Source organism: Engystomops pustulosus, chromosome 7 (assembly GCF_040894005.1).
Source record: "Engystomops pustulosus chromosome 7, aEngPut4.maternal, whole genome shotgun sequence".
Taxonomy (NCBI): Eukaryota; Metazoa; Chordata; class Amphibia; order Anura; family Leptodactylidae; genus Engystomops; species Engystomops pustulosus.
Window position 1 is genome coordinate 116,994,440 of NC_092417.1, and position 20,981 is coordinate 117,015,420.

Consider the following 20,981-nt stretch of genomic DNA (forward strand, 5'->3'; position numbering starts at 1 on the left):
ACTCTAATCTTCTTTGAATCCTCCCAACACATTTTATCTGAGGAAAAATTGTAGTTAAAAATTTAGTTTGATGGAACGCTGTTTAAGTGCTTTTCCTCATCTAGGCCCAGGAAGAGCCCCAGAGAGCTGCGCTGTAATTTGTTCAAACGAAATAATATTTTCGTTTGCTCGGCTTTCTTTGTTGTCTTGTGTGATGAAAAGTAACGTCCCTTTTCATTCAATCCTATTAAATGCAGTTTTCGAACTAGCAAACGCTCAATTGAAATAAAATCATGGCTGCTTACATTGTGCAGGAATGGAGGTGGGGGTTGCAATGTACGTGGTTTCGATTTAAATAAGACATGCCGCTCAGATGAGAGTATTGCTTTAAATTACCTTGTACACCATTGGAGCAATTTTTTAAATATTGTATCAATGACAACTTGATTTTAGGAGCAGGTTTACATTCAATATATTTTTATGTATATACACGTGTGCTTACTTGATAAAATTATGTAGTCATTTATTATTCCTGGGGAGGTAATACAATGCAGCAGAAGGCACTTAAGCTTTGTGCTGAAATATTGGCCGAATATACCCGGTCGGTGTTGAACGTAAGGATGTAGAAGTGAAAAAAAAAGTTTTTGAAAAACCTGGCTCTTAATAAAAAATAAAACAATAATAAAACGAATATAAACTTAAAGCTTTCTTTATTAACCCATACAGCTACATTCCAGTTAATCTATGCATCAAATATATATATATAACATGCTTTGTTGAAAAGGTATTCTCTGGATTACTTCTTGGGATAGCACCCAGAGCATGTCCTATTGGTAGTTTTCTTTTTACTAGGACTTATATTTAAAACTTTTTTGAGACAGTTTAGTGTCAACATATTCTACAGCATTTTACTGTATTTGTCATCACTCACATCAGTCCACAAATAGAAATATATATATATATATATATATATATATATATATATATATATATATATATATATATATATATATATATATATATAATGACATAACTGAGGTACATGAAATAGGTTAACAAATCTCGCCTGGAGATTTACCGAATGAGAGCAAGATCTTTTAGGATCTGCAGAAAGGACCTTTGTGAGCATAATCATGCATAGATAATGTTTGATAATTTTTTCTTTCCTAAAATAATACATAATTTCACCTGTATGGCTTGTTCCAAAGTTTTGATCAAACTTGCTTGATTCTTTAGTTCCACAGCCATCTAGATTGAGTCTGGAGACCCCAATACACAATGTAGTTGGCAGGTTTACTGGAGTTTCAGACATATAAAAAGTTTCTGGGTTTAAGTGGACTGAGATGTCCAAAGCGCCATATAAACACACAGAGATATGGATAAAGAACTGTCTGGTCCCTCCCCCCTTGTTATTTTTAAGACAGACAGAACGTGATTACACTGCCACAACCGGTGCGTCTCTCATCTGAAAAGGCAAATTTGTTAACCGACTGTTGAGTTTAATGTTATGCTACTATTCTGTCTCTCGTTAGTAACACAAATTACCAGCAATTAGCCGGCTGAATGTTCAAAGGCAATTCCATCTAGTGTATGAAAAGAGCAATATAAACGCGTAATGTATCTATCAAATCTAACAGCCCAAACAAAATTAATGATATGAATACAATGAAGGGTTTTGTGGGATAATTATAAGAGTGTCTGTCACCAGAACTTAACGTTCCACAAAGTTAGAGATGCAGAGCGGATATATCATCTGCTCGGATGTTTTGGGGCGGTGCAGAAGCTCATTTCACTGACTGAACGCAAGACTAGGTTTTATTTTATTGGTGGATTATAGGGGGGGAAAAGGAAGAAGGAATTTTGGCTCACGCTGATCCAGAAGAAAACGACTGTTCTATTTCATTATGCTTTTTTTTAATACTGTAACTAAACACTCTTGCATGCTCAGTTGCACGCTGCTCCCTGAGTATTACTTACATATCTATAATTAAATAATTAGGAAGGGTTCTGGTCTTTCCAAGCACTACAAAAGACAATGATTACTAACCACTGTAGTCAAAAGCCAAGCCCCAATCACATTGGCTCTTCTGTATAGATTAATAATTTTTTGTGTGTTGTTGTTGCTAATACTTATGCAAGGCTGCACTGCCAGCTTCCCCCCTGCATGCCAGCACACCAATAAATTAAGATATTCCTGGCCGCATCTGCACAGGGGAAATTAGAGCATTACCTGTTCTACGCCAGTGTGCCAACTTCCTCGCTGCATGCGCAACCCATGCTGAGAGACCAGCTGTCTGGGATTGTGCCACTCCGATGAGTACACAGGAGCCAGGGGAACTCTTAGGAGATCTGCTCTAATATCACAACTGCCTCACTGCAGGGCTGTTCCCTTCATAGCACAGTATTCAAACACTTGGTGGTTGTTGATTTTTTTTTCCCCTTCATTCTTTAAAATGTGGATGGAGGAGGAACGTTTACAAAATGTAGGTTCAATATTTGCTACAACTGCAAGCATCTATGTGTATGTGACTATAAGCTTACTGGTACTAAATTTGATGCGTAAAAAAAAAAAAGATATATATAGCTAAGGGAAATTAGCATAAAATAGTTACTATATCTCATATGATTTATTTTGCACATATATGCACACAATAAAAAAAATGATATTGTATTATATACATTTTATACTTTTTATAATCTAACTGGCCATAGTGATAACATCCAAAAATATTACCTATACCCCCTCCCCCTCCCAAAAAAGGCTAGTGTTAAAGTGAACATGATAAACACTTAAGCTGTCCACCTATTTAACATCAAACAAATATTTTCCTTCATCCTCGCCACACAGCCCATCTCGAGTCTGATCAGAGTATCACTTTACACAATGCCTAAATCCTGCTAAGGTTTAATGTCTAGCTGTGTGCATTTTGCTCTGTATTAACATGTACAATGGAGCACTTTGATTCACCCACCCCCCCTTCCATTTCGCTCCTCTTTCCCTACCCTATCTGAATGCCAGAAGCTGGTGAATATATACATGCTTCATAGCTTCAGCTAAACCTTTTGTTCTTCTGGGGATTTCAGCTGGCGTAACAGCGAGAGCGAAAGGAGAAAAAGAAATTCACAGGGGTCGTAAAGGTTTGAAAGAGGCAAATTACCTCTGAGCTATGGCATGGCACGTTATTTGTGTGTGTGTGATGTACGAGGCTGCAAAGAAATTTAACCCCAACTCGCACAAAGAGGGGGTGAACTGCTCTCTACTCCACCTAGCCAGCAAAACTGGAGTTAATGGAACCCCCAAAGTGATGACACCAATGCTCGGAACACTGCAGCGGGATAATTACTCTGCTTCCTCGCAGCTGAGTTTCACAGATGCATTATTAACGGCACATTCCATGCCCTAACGAGCAGCCGTTGTAGGTGGAGATTTTTTTTTTTTCACCAACCCAGCATCTGCCATACAGGTTGGATCACAGACAAAAAATCCAGCCAGCTCTGGCAGACATTGTATTTTTTGAGAGAAGCACCTTGGGAGACTATACACTTGGGAGCAGCTGATATTTTGTTATTCATTGCTTCAGAGCAAACCAACTCTATTTCGAAAAGTTTTCAAGAAAATGCACATCTGTCACATACAGTAATTTATGTTGGAAGACGTGATTCACAAAGATAATGGGAAAAGCACATTTTGATCCAGCTCTGCCTTCATAGCAAACAAAGGACATTATTGCCGTTCTAATTACAGGTACACGTCTTAAATTCGAGGACTGCAGCAGAAACCTAGAACTAAGATAGATGTATTAGTTGCCTGTTTCAACTAAACTAAAAGACAGAAATGTGAAAACAGGGACTGTGAAAAAGTGATCATAAGGATATACTTTAAGTCTCAGGTGAAAGAAGGTGTTGATGCCAGGAATAGTGCTATAAACGGTGCCTCACCAGTTATCAAATAAATTGGAAACCAAAAGTGTAGGTGCACATTAAATGTATGTGTATTTCCCATAGCACTGATGTTGCTCAGGGTCAAATCAGCAGGTGATACACATAGGCCAACATAAGATGCCCGAAGAATGGGTTCATGACCACAAATAATTCAAATCGATAATTTGTCTGGATTATTCACTGCCATACTTTTTATTTTAACAGTGACTATTGCTATGAAACCAATTTGCCTGCCTCTCCACCAACAGGTTTTCGAACAGAGACAAACACAAGTTGACAGATACATGTGTTACGGGCCAACTACAATACAAAGATTAAGGCCAATTGTTTTCTAGAGTAGGACCAGCCATTTTTCTATGTAATTGGAAAAAAAGACTACATAAGACATGCCACATGTTATGTTATCCATCCAAGAGCATATTTCAAAGTAAATTCATTCAAAAATTATATAAGCAATAATCTTGGCTGACAACTGTTTAATAAGGAAATAAAAACTTAGAAAGACCAATGGAATATATTTCTTATAGTAATGAACACATGTATTACTCCTTACAAAACTTATAAAAAGTCAAGGTTCTGGCATGTAATATGTATAATTAAACATAATAAAACTTGAACAGCATTTAGACCTATAGGTCTTCTTATCAAGAAGGTGCACACAATACAAAGTGACAGGTTGCGTTTCTATAAGCAAATAAATAAATAAGTGTCCTTCGTGTCAAGGTGACCCTTTGTGAGTAACCCCCAGTGTTTGTGCATGCATACTAAACAAACAGTCTCCCAGTAATTAACACCAGCGCTTAATGAAGTCCAGCTGCCTCTATGGCAAGCTGACGGGATGCCAACACTCGCTAAATGCCACTTCAGTTACAGAATGCCCAAATATCTGAGCTAAACTTATAGGATATATAACAAAATCACACACACTGTGTGCAGATATCACTAGCGACACAAACGCAGATGAAGTAGATATTCAACACATTTTATAATCATTTCCCCTCTGATGCAATATTAACCATGTCATGTTCTAACATTGGAGGAAGATATTTACATGCAAAAGAAAAATAATCATGAAAATTTCAAGTTGTTTCCATCAGGATTTTGTTCACTCTCCTGCGCAACTTGGGTAGACTACATCGGACCCTTGACTCACCTATGCAAAGAATAAGTTGGCTTGTAAGGTACTGGACTATAATGGCAGCAGAGCAAGATAAGGCCTATGCAATGTACAGTCTTCAGCTGCCTCATAAACCTACTATTGTGTTCATCAAGAACATATTGGAGTCTTGGACAGATGAATGATGGTGATAAGGGATTGGGGGAATAATCCATCCAATAAGGCAATGGGAAAAAAGTCTGCAAGTACCACCTACAAACACATACTAAACAGACGTATAGAAGGCTGCAAGCGCTAAATGATATTTACTACTTTACTACTAGAAGCATGTGCTAAAAAAGCATATAGTCATATCAGCAAGTCCTACTGTAATTAAAACATATATTACATTAAAATTAAGCCCCAAATGAAGACTACACCTTTTGATATCACCAGATAATTTTCTCCAAATTTATACTCCTCAAGTCTTTTTCCACTATTTACTTAAAATGCAACACATACTAGTTAAACCTGACCACTTTAATTTAGGGTACGGACAGAAAATATAACTGAAAAGTAATGTTTTCCACAAGTTATTCAAAGCATTGTTTTAAACCCATTTTTTACTGTATTCTGAGTAAATCCTTTTTAATAGTCTGACTGGAGCATGGCCACAAGTGTCGAAGCAGCGGCTGAATTCAATAGACATCACCAGTGACACTGGTTGTAGACATTCACTTACTGTGTGTAATGTATGTGTGTTCACACATGCATTCAACATATATTCATTTACATAGATATCACCTTTACCACTACAAATAAGTTACATGAATAATCATGTGTCTGGGGCAATTAATCCGCTCTTCTATACTTTAGTCTTTCCAGAACTGCACAATATAACATTTTTTGAGTGAAACTATATTTTAGGGCCTCCTTTAGAAAAGTGGGAATTAAAAAAATATATATATAAATTCTTAGAAGCCCAAGCAATTTGTCACAATAAAGTCACTAATTTAGTGCAGGCCTTTCTGCAACCAAATGAGTTAATGTACTATCTGAATAATTGCTCTTTATTATTGGGCTTTTTATATCCACACTGGGAATTAGAAATCATTAGCAACATTTCAGCGCTATAGAAGCGTGAAATGCCTCAAATTGTTTTTCTTTAAGACACAAAGATGAGAATAATGTGGTAGATCCGAAAGAACATGACACATCCCCACTTGCCATTCAGCATACTGGAGAGCCTGCAGTCTTACAGAATGTGCCCACTCGGAGGATGCCACTGATGGCAAAGTAGCCATTTATAATACATGGATCTCAACCTTCGTCCTCCTGGCTCCAACTGACTGACTTGCATATTTACCAACACATATTACTCACACATTGGATGTCTTAGAAGAAAGCTCATAGGGAGCAGAACTACATCCCCGGCCCCCCTTTCTGAGCAGTCTTTCAGGGAAAAGCTTTGAAGCATGTTGGGTAGACAGCATGGGGCAGGTAGCAGCGCTCTGCATGAGCGATACCTGCTCTGTGCACCATGGGTAATCAGCTGCAGATTCCAATGACAAGCTTTCCCAAGTCAATAACCTCCATAGGGATGTGGAGCTTTTCATGTATTCCTGTGTGCTGCAGTTTCACAAATGTGGTTTAGCTCCACGGGTTAATATTATAATGACAAAGACATTATAGATAGAGTGATAAGAAATGGAAAAGGCAGAAAAGAAAGGGGGGGCCGTGTAAGAAAACAAACCTAGTAACACAAGATGTCTATGTGATATTTTACTCCAGCCCTTTATAAACTTCTCAACCAAATAACTTAACCTACTAAGCAAATCAGCAATCTGTGCTACAGAAACACAAGTATGTGCTATGTACAGTGTAGGGGATGCAGCTACAGCAAAGATAAGACCAACTGGAACTTGTAGGCCCCATTCATGTGCCAGCAGTACTATTTTTTTTGGAATGTGGATGTGCATATGTTTTTAATGAGCTTCAGCTACAAAGGAAATGTATGGACATGGGGGCATTTATCAAGGTTTGTTAGCCAGTTTTCTGGTGTACATGCCCCAAAATTCTCACAAAGCCTAGTGGACCGCCAGAAATTATGATTGTTTCCCCATTTACGCCAACTCCATGGCAAGTGGGTGTTGAGGATTGTGAAGGGGGCTTCCCTGGCACAGGATGTTCTTGCCCCACAGCTGCACACTCATCACAGCCTGAGTTGGCGCAGGTAATAGCACAATTCGGAACCTCCTGATGTATCTTACAAGGCAGAGATTTCATCATATGTCATGAATGTTGCTTCAGCCGTAATCCTGGCAGTCCCCGGGTTACGTACAAGATAGGGTCTGTAGGTTTGTTCTTAAGTTGAATCTGTATGTAAGTCGGAACCGTATACTTTATCATTGTAACTCCAGACAAATTTTTTTCGGTCTCTGTGACAATTGGATTCTAAAAATGTTGGATTGTCATCAGAACCAGGATTAATAATAAAGTTTCATTACAGACACATGTGATAACTGTTATAGCTGTTTATTGTAGCCTAGGACTAAAGTACAGAAAATTACCAATTACCAGAGGTCCGTTTGTAACTAGGGGTCGTCTGTAAGTCGGGTGTTCTTAAGTAGGGGACCGCCTGTAGTGTCGGTGCATGGAGAGGGCTCACGTGCTGAGCCCTCTCCACAGCCGTTAAGTCTTTGCTGCATATTGTAGCAAAGACTTACCAATAACACCCGAGATCAATGCTAGCAATGATCACGGGTGTTATCCCGTTGATCGCCACCGGAAAAGCTGCTGCACATTCAAAAATCTTTCCCGTGACGTCATCGGGGAGATGTCGCCATGTCAGCCTCGGGTCTTCCGAAGACCCGAGGCTGTCTTGTTTTACCCATTCATTACAATGTGCGATTTGCACATTTTAATGAATGAGGTTAAAAATCCACATATACTGCCATACTGTTTATGGTAGGATCGATCAGACAACCTAGGGTTAAAGTACCCTAAGGGGGTCTGAAAAATAGTAAAAATTTAAAAAAAAAGTTCAAATTCAAAATTCAAATCACCCCTTTCCCTAGAACTGACATAAATATAAACAGTAAAAACCATAAACACAATAAGTATTGGCGCGTACGAAAATACCCAATTAAAAAGTAATAACTGTTTTTCACTGCGTTTAGCCCCGTAACGGAAAATAGCGCCCAAAGTCAAAAATACCACTATTTTGCCATTTTGGGAAAAAAAAAAATTCACTATTATCAAAAGTTTCCACATTCCTAAAAATGGTAGCAATGAAAACGTCATTAAAAGTCACACAAAATGACACCACCCACAGTTCTGTACACCGAAGTACATCAAACATCAAACTTTATTGACTGTTGCATATTGATACAAAAAGTGGCAATATATTGTTTGGTTTGCAACATGTAGAAATACGTATACATTTACATTATTAGTACATATGTACTTTTATAGTGGTATACATCGCATTTGGCGAAAAGGGTAAACTTTTAAAGAACATCAACAACAACAATTGTCAAAACGACCATACGGCCTGTCAAAGGTAATTGAGAAACATGAAAATGAGTGTAAAACATAAGACAAGACAACACATACAAGGATTGAGGGTTGGGGGAAGGAAAAAGGGGGGAAGGAGGGAAGTGAGCCGCATTTTCTGCCCTAAACCTATGTTTAAAACATAAAAACATTTTAAAAACTTATACAAATTTGGTATCCCTGTGATCGTACTGACCCAAATAATAAAGTAGACATGTCATTTGGGGTCCACAGTGAAAGCTTTTTCCTGCTTCCCAGTACACAGCATGGAATATTAAATACCATCACTATGAAGTGCAATATGTTTCGCAGAAAACAAGCCATCACAGATCTCTTTACGTGTAAAAATAAAAAAGTTATAGACTTTTGAAGGTGGGGAGTGAAAAATGGAAATGAAAAAACAAGAAAAGGGCCAGGTCGTTAAGGGGTTAAATAAAATCTTCCATTTCAATTCATGCATTATGAACCAAACATACCTTGAGAATGCTGTAGCTACACTGATGCAGGCACATATCTTGTTTAATAACTGAGCCAAGTGGTTTTGCTTGAAAAACAATTATAACATTCAGGATAATGAGTCTGTCGCTCCTTTGCCTGGCACTGTGCATCTTCTCTTGCACTGCTTGAGAGAATGACACTGTCTTGTGCCGAACAGGCAGAAGTAATCAATCGCTGCACCATCGCCCTGCTGCTGTGCATGAGTGATTCAGCTCAGGTTGATAATTCTGGTCTGGACAGTTCAGGAAGCTCCATCTGTAATGTGCCTATGTATGGCAGCCAGCAGCACCCAGCTTTCCCATGGTTCAGAACGTTATAATTGTTTTTTTTCAGCAAAAGTATTCAGCACAGGGATTAAACACGATATGGCTCTGCATCAGTGTAGCTACAGCAGTCTCAAGGTATGTTTGGTTCATAATGCATCAAATCAAATGGTAGGTTTCCTTTAAATAATGGAATACAAGGCATATTAGCAAAAAGGAAATATGAGAAATTCTGCATGGAATCTGCGACAATATTTCATTCCCAATCAACAGCAGAAAATAAACAGTTTGGTAAACAGTTATTACATTAGGTGAAAGAAAAACATCTGTGAGGGCTGCTTTCCGTGTAATTATTTTTTCTATTTTACATTAATTCGCACCGTGAGTTACTTTGGCGGTAAGGTTTCATTTGTTCTCAAGATTCCAGAACATAGCTACCAAAGAAATCTTAAGAAAGCAAGGTGCCAAATCTTTTTAAGTAAGAACTGTGGGTGGGGGTTGAGTTGGAATTGATAGAAATTATTCATATCGCAGTAAGTCTCTAGTAAACCTGGCAGGGGGGCAATAATCTATCGGAAATTAACATAAAATATACAACTGAAAATGACTCAAGAAATACAGTTGCAGTGTGACTGTGTGCACATATTTACATGGGGTAATAAAGGCTACAGGTCTACAGTGCAACTCCCTATTGACCTCCCAAAAACATACCCATTTTAAAAATAGGGAGGCTATTGTTATATACATAATATAAAATCAAAGGGTTTATCCAAGATTTGAAAATTGATATTAAAGGGGTATTCTCATCTGGCCAATCACATCCAGATTCATTAATCTGCCATGTATATACATTTCTTCAATTAGATGTTATTAAATTATTTTTTTTTTTAACTGTGTAAAGATAATTTCTCATAAATTTAGTGATTTGGTCCCTTTGAAACATGACTGTGTCCTTGGATAAAGCCACCTCTGCTGGAGCGATTGCACGAATGCCCAGATGGGAATACCCCTTTAAATAAGAACCATTTCCCACCCAAAAACATCCCCTCCTGCTCCAGCTCCACCAAACAGTGGTCCTCATTAACTTTCTGGAAGGAGTAAAAGTAATGCTTCCTTGTTTAAGGGGGAATTTAAAATTATATATGGTTGTGGGTGGGGGGAGGTGTAAAAATAATATATACTAATATACTCAGCTCTGGTGCTCTCGTTCACCAGCAGCGTAGTCGGTCAGTACTGGCTTCTGTTTGTATACAGCATGAGACATAGGTCAGCATGAGTTTTCAGACTGAGACCAGCTGTGATGGCCAGCAGATGACCGCAAATGAACGGGAGCATGTACTAGGAAAGTATATGTATATGAGGTTTATTATGTTTAGATCGGCCCCCTCTAGCCATATATAACTTAATTTTTATTCATCGACAACCCCTTTGCTACTCCTGTGCTTTCTATTTTGGCACAGAGGGAACTTCAAAGGAAAATGTTCCCTTCTATAATGTTACAATGGAACAACTTTTCTAATTAAAGCGTGGTGCTGTGAACGTGGCACAGATAAGAGAGGCACTGATACTGTAAAAAGGAATCTACCATAGCACCATTTTCTCAAATTTGGGACTTTCCAAATTTAGAAATATTTGCTCTATGAAAGTTTAGAATTACATTTTGAGCTACTAATGGGTATTTTTACAAGTGGTTAATGCCAGTACTATGCCTAACTGGTAGCAAAAACTATGCTAATAGCAAAGACTTTGCATCTTGCTTGAATGCTGACAAGCCCTTCAACAAGCTCAGGAGACGCTGCAAAGGTACAAGTAGTAGAAAGTCATTTTAATGTATTTTTGTCACGTCTTCTATCAAAGGTCTTCACCAATAACCATGATAATAAATAAGTTTTACATGGAAAATGCAAATGGTCTTGTAAATATTTTATAAAATTGTTATATGCCTCCCAATAGCTGTAAGTCTTAATTGAGTAAAGGCCATTTTTTTGCAGTCAATATATGGAAATGGAAAATGCAAATGCACTGTTTTCTTCTCCTGGAAAGACCCTTGAGGTGGCAGCCCTTTTCACAAATGGTCTCTACTTTATTATCAATATAATTTGGCTTCCCTTTTTTTAAAGTCCCAAAAGCCCTTATTGCTATCTGCCGGCTGCTACAAGAAGAGCAATTGTAGAATTGCTTTGCCATGTTCTGCAGGGGAACAAACCCTGGGCGCTGCCAGCTTGGCTTTGGAAGAGACTCGATATTGCCACTTAAACAGGCACCGGAATAAGAGACCCCTGCTCTGCCACAGAGTCATTACAAATATCCTTTTACTGCGAAGTAGACTGAAAGCGCAAATTCAACTTCTACCAAACGATAGGAATTTAGATGGTGAATGTAGAGGACATGCTAACAATTTCAGTGCCAGGTTCTACAGGTAAATATATTTTTTACTGCTACATTGTATGTATAGCATATATTACCTTAATTTGAGGTTTTCTGCAGTGAAAAAGTTCAATACCATGCAAATCAATATCACCAAATAATCACTGGGCACCCAAGCATAGACACATGGGGGGGATATTTATCAGTGCTTCTATGCCAGTTTTCTGACATAGAAGCATAGAACATGTCATTATTTTGGTGACTACGCCACCTCCACTCCACATGAGCATGGAGGGTGCAAGAAGGGATGCAGCCGCTGGCAGGGTGGACATGCATGGGGCCCTCCTGCCCCGTGACTGCACACTTTCTAAAAAAAACGGACCAAGCATAGTTTTGACGGCAGCGTGACAGATACATCATGATGCCTATACATCTTAATGTATCCGCCAGGGTGGGTAACAGAACAGGAACGTGATGACCATTAAGCTGCATTCACAGAAATATGGAAATCCAGTTGTGGAAACCTTGAGGTACCCAGACTGAAATCCTTGCCTGAGGTGCTTCCTCCAAGTACTGAGTAAAGGGGCTTGATACTTATTGCAATGCAATATTTTAATTTTTCATTTCCAATAAATTAGCAAACATAATAAACATTAAAAACTACTTAATGTTCCATTGTATCTGATGCCAGGAAGTTAGCAGCAAATACTTTAAGTCCCTTAAGATATGAAGTGGGGTGTCCGAGCTAAGACGCAGAAAAATTGTTGGAGGGTGCATTATCCTGCTAAAAGGGGTAATTGCCATTAGGGAAATACTTCTGCCATGATGAGCAGTATTTGGTCTTCAACAGCGTTATGTAGATGTTACAAATAAAAACAAAACACAGTTCTTATGTTTACATGCCTGTATTATAGGTTCTGTTATAGACATGTGGTTAGGCACACTGTCAAAATTACTTAGATCCCTCCTATTTCTACTGCTCTTTGCTCCATCAATTACAAGTGCCCACATTCTGCCTCAAAAACATATCCCACTCCATGGCCTATAACAAACTGCACAACAGTATTCACTTCATTGGTTTAATGCTATGGCATCAGTGAAATGTATGCGAGAATATTTATAGACACATTGTTTAATATGGGACACATAGGTGGAAATTTATCAGTGCTTCTATGCCAGTCTTCAAATTTCTTGTGACGACACTCCGCATGAAGGAGGGTGTCCGCCGGAGTGGGCCAGCACCTCTGAATGCTTGCAGGTCTTTACGCAAAACTATGCCAGCTCTGACCAGGTGTAGTGCAGCATGACTGGCATATACATCATGAGGTCTAAGCATGGGGGAGGGGGCTTTATCATTATAAATATATATGATAAATCTCTCCATTTATATAATATATGGATGCTCACAAACACATAAATAAGAAATCTGTATTGCCAGAAAAGTACAGGCAGTTACATCCACTCAAATGTCATGACACAAAAAATGGAAGTATAATTGCTTGCAAATGGTCGAAAAGCGACAGGTGTTTTTTACATGGCTAAGTAGATGTGCATTTGCTAAAAAGGTCTGTTTCTCAATATGCACTATATTCAATGTAGCAATGAACTGTGTGATAAAGCACCGCTGGGTAGAAAAACTGAATCGCAATAGACATTGGGGTTGGAGGATATTTGCAATAACAGAAAAAAAAATTCTTACCTATCATGTGGTTGGCAACGTGAATCTGGATTTCTCTTTCATTCTCAAAGGTCATCTGGCATTTGATGCATTGATAGGTCTTCTTCTGATAGGTACACAAGAAAACAAAAAGTAGATGAAAAATCTGGCAAACTTTCAAACAGGTGAAAACACAAATGCAAAATGCAGTAAGCAACTGCTTTTCCAGAATATTCAAGCTACAAAATCGCCAGGGGTTACACTATGTCCTGGTGCCATTTAAAGGAGGAAAATTTATCCATATACTTTGATGTTAACCTCTTATCTCCAACTTAAGGCACTGGCTATTTCGGTTTACTTTTCTAATCAATGTCTATTGCAAGCTATAACTTTTTTTTTCGGGATGAAATGTAGTTTTTAAAAGCACAATCTTGGTTACATATGTCTTCTAATTAACTTTTATAAACCATTTCTGGACAGCTTTTTTTTTTAAAAGAAAACAAATTGTGCATCTATTGTGGAACCTAAATAACAAAGACTTTTCTCTGTGGCTCTCCCTACGCATACGCCAATATCAGATATAGATTATATAAATATTTTGTAACCGCATAAAGACTTTTATTTGTACATACTTGTGTTTTTTTTTATACAGTTTACTATTTTGTGTGAAGATGTCAATTTGGGCATTTTTTTTCTTTATTTTTCTTTTACGTTTGCCCATGAAAGAAAGTTCTCAAACTTCAATCCCCTAGTCATGTTTACACAATAAATATCATTTTAACCCATTACTTTACAATTTTACTGTCGTTTTAGCTCCTATCACTCAGTGATGGTCAGTAAAATTCCAGAGTGTGGGCGGCGACTCTATAAGCAGGAACTTCATGATTCTATGCTATAAGATGCTGTGTGCAGACAATGTGCTTAGATTGTCAGGGTACAGGTTTATATACATTTTCTTTTCAAATGTCAGATACTAGTAGAATGTTCAGAAGCTAAATGGGAGATGAGACGGAGATCTATGCGGTGTATATTACACATGATATTCTCCCCTCTGCTATCACAGCCATTACATACTGTCATCTCTACTATATACCTCCCTCCCTCTGCCCTGGATAAAGATCTTATCTGCATGTAGCTTTACTCTACTTACACCCCAAGTCAGTTTCCATCTGTGTGTGAGCTCTGTGTCTGCCTACCCTAAACTCAGATGTTGGGCTATGCCTCTGGCATGGCCGAATAGAAAGATAACTAACTTTCTCTGTGAAAATCTCTGTGTCTGTAGTACCTAGAAACATATATTAAATGGGGGATTCTCCTCTTTAAAATTACACCAGAACTGTGTTTCTAGGTGCCATGGAAGATAGCTCGATATAGAGCTTAGAGCTGTTTGAAATGCGCCCCCTCTGGCTTTTCAGGTAAAGGCAGCATGCAGAAGGAGGTGGATGCAAGAGGGAGCTGAAAGAAGTGGCTACATGAACAAAAGAAAGTGCCATTGCTAGAAAGGAGATATCAGTGCCAATGATACTAAAGACAATAGAATCACAAAAATTTCACATTAGAATTTAAGGTTTGGAGAGTTATGATGATGTACCGGAAGATAAAGAATCCAAGGTAGCCGTACCCCAATGAAGTATGAATGGTTTATTCACAAACAATGATAAACATACTATGGAGTACTACATTAGAGTACTACTTCTTGGATTCTTTATGTGTGGCTTACACGCACCTTGGAGCCAGGTTCGTTTGAGGCGTGCATCGTAACTCCGAACAAAGATCCGTCGTCACAGGTTCCCTACCTTTGCTGATGTTCCAGAAAATAATGACCTGATTATATTTGAATCTAAAGTTTTTTTTTATCTTTAGAAATAAATGTGGATTTTTGTTAATTGAAGTCATCCCCTAAAATAAGCCATATCTCATGTTTCAAGTCCCTGGCTAATTTTTTGGAAGAAACACAGTATATGCAAATAATTCCATAACTCATCCATAGGTAAATCTGTGGATTCATTGCATATTATGGGCAGGAACTTGCGGAGGATTCTCAGAAGATTTCTCTTCTCCCATAGACAGAAACTACTAAATCCTCACACCATGTAAATTTTTCTGCAGATAATTTCATAGATTTTTAAAGAGGTGGTCCACTTTAAGCACATTAAAGCAAATAATTAATATTGTTTGTAAAATAAGTTATTTAATTTTCCATTATACTTTCTGTATGAATTCCTAATGGTTTTCTACATCTTTTTTGCTGTATTTCTATACGAAGCTTCTATGTTTACTTCCGAGACATAAACACATGTCCACGGTCATGTGATGTCACACAGGTGCATGGCTTGTTATCACACAGCTTTGATTATATGTGTAACGAGCAGTGCACCTTTGTGATACCACATGACCATGGACTGGTGCGTATCTACAGGAAGTAAACGATGAAGCTTCCTGTTGCATGACAGCAAGCAGACAACAAGCAGAGATCTTGGAATTGATACAGAAAGCGCGTATGGAAATATTTTATAACTTTTCATTACTCAAAAACAATATCAATTATTTGCTGGAATGTGCTTAAAGTGGAGAACTCCTTTAAGATATTGTATCCAGCAGCAGATTGTCTGTATAAAATCCTGTATAGATTTTGACCATGTGCGTTTACACATTCAGGTTTTTTCATGCAGTTTGTTAAGCCACTTCCAGTTGTGCATCTTAGAGGGAAATACAACATACATAACAGGTGAGGCAAAACAGACCTTGTAAATGCATCATAAGTGTTAACATACAGTATAGGCCACAACAAAACAATTTGAATAATTTAGCAATTTTACAAGCATCACAATTTTGCAGTATAGAAATTAGGTGATCAGTGTGTAATGTTTTCCTGGCCTCACAAACAATATAACTACCGTATATACTTGAGTATAAGCCAAGATTTTCAGCACAATTTTTCTGCTGAAGCCCCACTTGGTTATACTCGAGTATATATATATATTAAAATAAAAAAACAACACTTAGAACTTGCCCTCCGGCGCTGACCCCCAGCATCATCTTCTCCCTGCAGCACCTCTTCGGGTTCCTGGCCAGGCAAGCAGATGCACATCTATTTGATCTGCCGGCGGAGAAACTATGACGCCACAGTGTCTCCACCTGCTGATGTCATAGTTTGGTGTGTCAGCAGATCGTATAGACGTGCATCTGCCGGGCCGGGAGGGAACGCAAAGAGGTGCTGCAGGGAAAAGAGGACACCGGGGGTCATCGCCGGAGGGTGAGTACTAATTTTAGTTTCTTAAGAGGGCTCTCTACTGGACATTGCATTTATGGGGGCACTCTGCTGGGTGTTATATTAATTGGTGCTGTGTGCATTTCATTTATGACAGTGGAGATTACTGGACATTTTATTAGAGAGTAGCGGCTGAATTTCCCTTTCTAGGCTTATACTAAGTTTAATAAATTTTCCCATTATTTTGTGGTAAAATTGGGTACCTCATTTTATATTTGGGTCGGCTTAGACGGCTTTGGTTATAAAACGGTAATAGGACAGATTAAAAACCCATTACATTGCTTCATGGCTAAGCTGGAAAAATTATGAAAAATACCAAATCGACAGATGAATACATCGGAAAAAACGCCCTCATGTTAAGAGGACGTTATGACATTTGTCCAGTTTTAGTTGCTGCAAAAATCCATGATATAGCCAGATTATGTGAAAGAATCATTAAGGTTTTAAATGTACTAGAACGTGTAAATTTGCAATGCTCTTACTATTCATGAGCAATTTATATAACAGTAGATCAAAGTTACGGTATATAATATTTTTAAAACATTTTGCTAATTATTTACATTCTAGAAAGTATTTTAATTTATGGGGTCGTCTGGAATTTACAAAAAGCATGGCCAAGATAAGGGCCATAAAATTTTTTTAGAAAACATGCCCCACCACTCCAGAAGTCCCTACCAGTTTCTGTTTGCATCCAGCATCATCAATGAAGTGCTGTACAATCATGAATAACTGTTCCATCATGTGCCAAAATGGACAGAGTCTGGCTGCAATGGTCACGTACATATCAATGCTGTAGAAAACACCAGCAAGGACCACCAGGTGATTAAAAAGGCAAGTTTAACAAATCCCATTCCCATTTCATAGTTGAATTGCAATACGTCCGGGACAACCCCTTTACCGACTAATCAAAATGCATCTACATATTGCTGATACAACCTATCCAAGAGGTAACCAAAATGATGATGAACAATCAGACTGTTCCTTTTTGCCATATTTTGAAGTAAAAAACATAAATTGTTATTTGACAATGCAATTTGGAACTTTCACTTACTCTGGGGAGTGGAGACGTTTGTGCCACTTTTCTTTGGCCACTAGCATCAAGTGCCAAGTCTCTATGGTCAATCTGGATGTGAGTTTCCAGATCCTCTGCACTTTCAAATTTGACACTGCACTCGGTACATCGTAGACTGGCACACAGCCGCTCACAGACCTCTTGTGTGGTTGGGTTGGAAGGCTGTCCATTGGTGGTTCTGTTTAAGCAGCTAGCGCATAGTCCATATGGTAGACCATTAACATCTAATTTTACAAGGTCCTGCTTGTTTCTGAATTCTTTTAAGCACAGGGCACATTTATACATTTTCTGCAAGGTTTGTCCATTAGGAGAGGAGGCAGCAGAGTTTCCTGCCAGCTTTTGCATATGGAATGTCCCATGAATTTTAAGTTCGAGGGTAGATGTGACAGTCTGCATACAGACCACACAGCGGAAACCAGTGAGGGAATTTCTAAGGTCTGGATGCATCTGACAATGTTCAATAAACTCTTCCTCGCTTTGCAGAGGCATTTTGCAGATCCTGCAGGTACCTGTGTCCAAACTTTTGCTGTGAGTAACTTTATGTTCAGTTAGTGTTAAAAGAGATGGAAAACGCTCCCCACATATGGGGCACATGTAGTGTTTCGCAGGACCCCTGTGTGTCTGCATGTGTTCACGCAAACCATTTTCAGAGAAGAACGTTCTGGAGCAGATATTGCACTTATGACTGCCCTTAATAAACTCTGCTTTCTTTCTAGAGCTATCATCTTCACCCGGTCTTATGTTATGATCTCTTAAACGATGATTCTGGAGAAGGACTTCCATTGTGTATGCTGCACCACAGATGTCACAACCATACATTGGTTCAGAAGCATCAATGTCATCTTCACTGGCTTCATGGCTGTTTGAAACCTCAGGGTTCTTCATCAACACACTTGGGACTTCAGCAGCCTCAGATTTTTTACTTGTTGGCACCAGTCCATTAGCAGTGCCATTTTGGCTATTTGTGTCAAAGACACAATGCTTTTCGCGCAGGTGCTTTTCTAGGAGAATGATAGCATGGAAAGCCTTACTGCAGAACTTGCAATTGTATTTCTTACTGTGAGTCGTTATATGACATTGCAGTTCCACCTCTGTGCTGAAGGTTTCTCCACAGAAGATACACTTGTGTGATTTTGCTGGATTGCCCAAATGGCTATGCTTAACATGAAGCTGAAGGTCTACCTCCTTTCTAAAGTCCCAATTACATGCTGTACAACGGTACATTTTCTTCTCATTGCTGTGTTTTACTGCCAGATGTACTTGGATGGAAACCTTAGAATCAAAGACTTCTTGGCAAAGTGTGCAATGATATAATACAAAAGTATGCATGTCCAATAAGTGCTTTTGCAGATCATCCACAGATGAGAACTGTTTGTCACAGCTCTCGCACACATAGTGTGTGGATGTGGTCATGTAGTGTACAGTGAGGTGCTGTAGGAGGGAATCTTGAGAGTCAAAGTCCTCTTTGCATTGTGGGCAGGATTGCTTTCTTAACAGCAGCTCTAAGTGCGACTTCAAATGAGTCTGAAACGTGTCAAAATTGGAAAACTTTAAATCACATTGGTTACATGGATACTCTCCGTTTGATACAGAGTTTAGACTCGGACATAACCGTTGCCTTTTAGGGGATGAAACTTCTACATCCGAAGAAACTGGACTCTGCTCCGATTTTGACTTCTTATTATTGGCCAGTGGAATATTCTTGTGGTTTTCTTTAATATGCTTTGTAAGTTTCAATATAGATCCAAATATGGGGGAATTGGTGCAATATGGGCATGAATACACTTCCATGAAAGACTGGGTTGGCTGAATAACTGGGGACTCAAGCTTTGAACTTCCTACATTACAGTGGGTTTGCTGAATATGTTCAGTTAGTGAGGACTCTGTAAGGAATCCCATAGAACACTGATTACAGAAGAAGGCATTGTTGCCCTCCTGAGGAGTAGCATTAGGTCCACAATGAGAAATACGAATATGCTCCTGCAGACTATTAATATCAGCAAACATCTCTGGACAATAGTTACAATGGAAGGCAGTTATGTTGCTGAATTGCACCATAGGGTATGCATGATTTTTATGGATTTTCCTTACGTGCTCATTAAGATTATATAGGGTCGGCAATGAATCCAAACAGATCTGACAGGTGTGACTTTGCTGAGGTTTGTCCACATGAATTGTTTTTAAGTGGATTTCCAAGACTGCCAAGCTGTTAAAATCTCTTTTTGTGCAGTAAGGACAACTGTAAGTTACTTTGGGCCAAGTTTGACCGTCCTCTCTATCGATTGATAACATCTTCTTATGCACCCTTAATGGCTTGAGAGTAGAGTCAGGCGTCGAACCCCTTTCAACTGATGCACTGGAGTCAGGTGTGGCACTACTCATTGATGCTACACTGCCTAGTACTGGATCTGGACTAATGCTATGATTGCTTGAGTCTGGCTGCCTGTGACTATCTAAGTGACAGTAGACTTCTTCAACGGAGGAAAACTGCTCTGGACACATTGGGCACTTATGTTTTTTGTTGGCATGAACTTGATCAATGTGGGTGAGCAGAGTAGTTTCATCCGCAAATACTTCAGGGCAATGAATACACTGCAGGTCAGCTTTCTCCGAGAGCTGAGGATGTCGGGTTATCACATGCTTCTCCAGTTCCTCAGTCTGGCTAAAGGTTTCCTCACAATAATCACACATAAAGTCGTCTTTTTTCATATCTTTGTCTGTCTTGGACAAATGTTCCTTGTTTTTCTTATGAGCTTGCATGTGGCTCTGCAGAGAGCTTGTAGAGGAAAAACCACGCTTGCACACTGTACACTTGAAAGGCTTGCTGGAGCTGTGGGTTTTCAGATGAATTTTAAGATGGTCACTGCGAGAGAAAGCCGCCTCACATTCGTGGCAGTGGTACTTTTTATCCCCAGTGTGGAGTTTAATGTGGCGATCCCTACTTCTCTTGTGCTTAAATAGACGACTGCAGTATGTGCATTTAAAGGGAAGTTTGTCGCTGTGGATCTGTTCGTGTCTTTTAAGGTAGCTCAAACGACTAAAAGACTTGTCACAAAACTGGCAGGGATATGGCAACCCAGATCCCCCTTCCTCCTCTCCTATGCCGAGATCACACCCATCCCCTATCATCTGAGTGGGTGATGCAACGTCTTTGCTGGAGGGAGATGAAGCCACCCAGGAGAATTGTGGGTCGTCATCACCATCTGTAATGGAAAAGCAGAAAGGAGATTAAAAACAATTCCCAGTGCATCTGTGAAATAAGGCCACAGCTCTTTAGCAGA

The 20,981-nt window shown here is 38.9% G+C and overlaps 1 protein-coding gene across 3 annotated transcripts in view; it reads right to left on the reverse strand.

Moving 5' to 3' along the window:
- ZNF423 (zinc finger protein 423) overlaps positions 1–20,981 on the reverse strand; it is a 163,247-nt gene that overhangs the window by 63,458 nt on the left and 78,808 nt on the right. For all 3 annotated transcript variants that reach the window (XM_072117661.1, XM_072117664.1, XM_072117663.1), the window contains 2 exons: positions 17,680–20,903; positions 13,400–13,484 (listed from right to left, as the gene is read on the reverse strand). In XM_072117661.1, the coding sequence (XP_071973762.1) occupies positions 13,400–13,484; positions 17,680–20,903 (3,309 nt within the window). The remainder of the gene's footprint in view (positions 1–13,399; positions 13,485–17,679; positions 20,904–20,981) is intronic.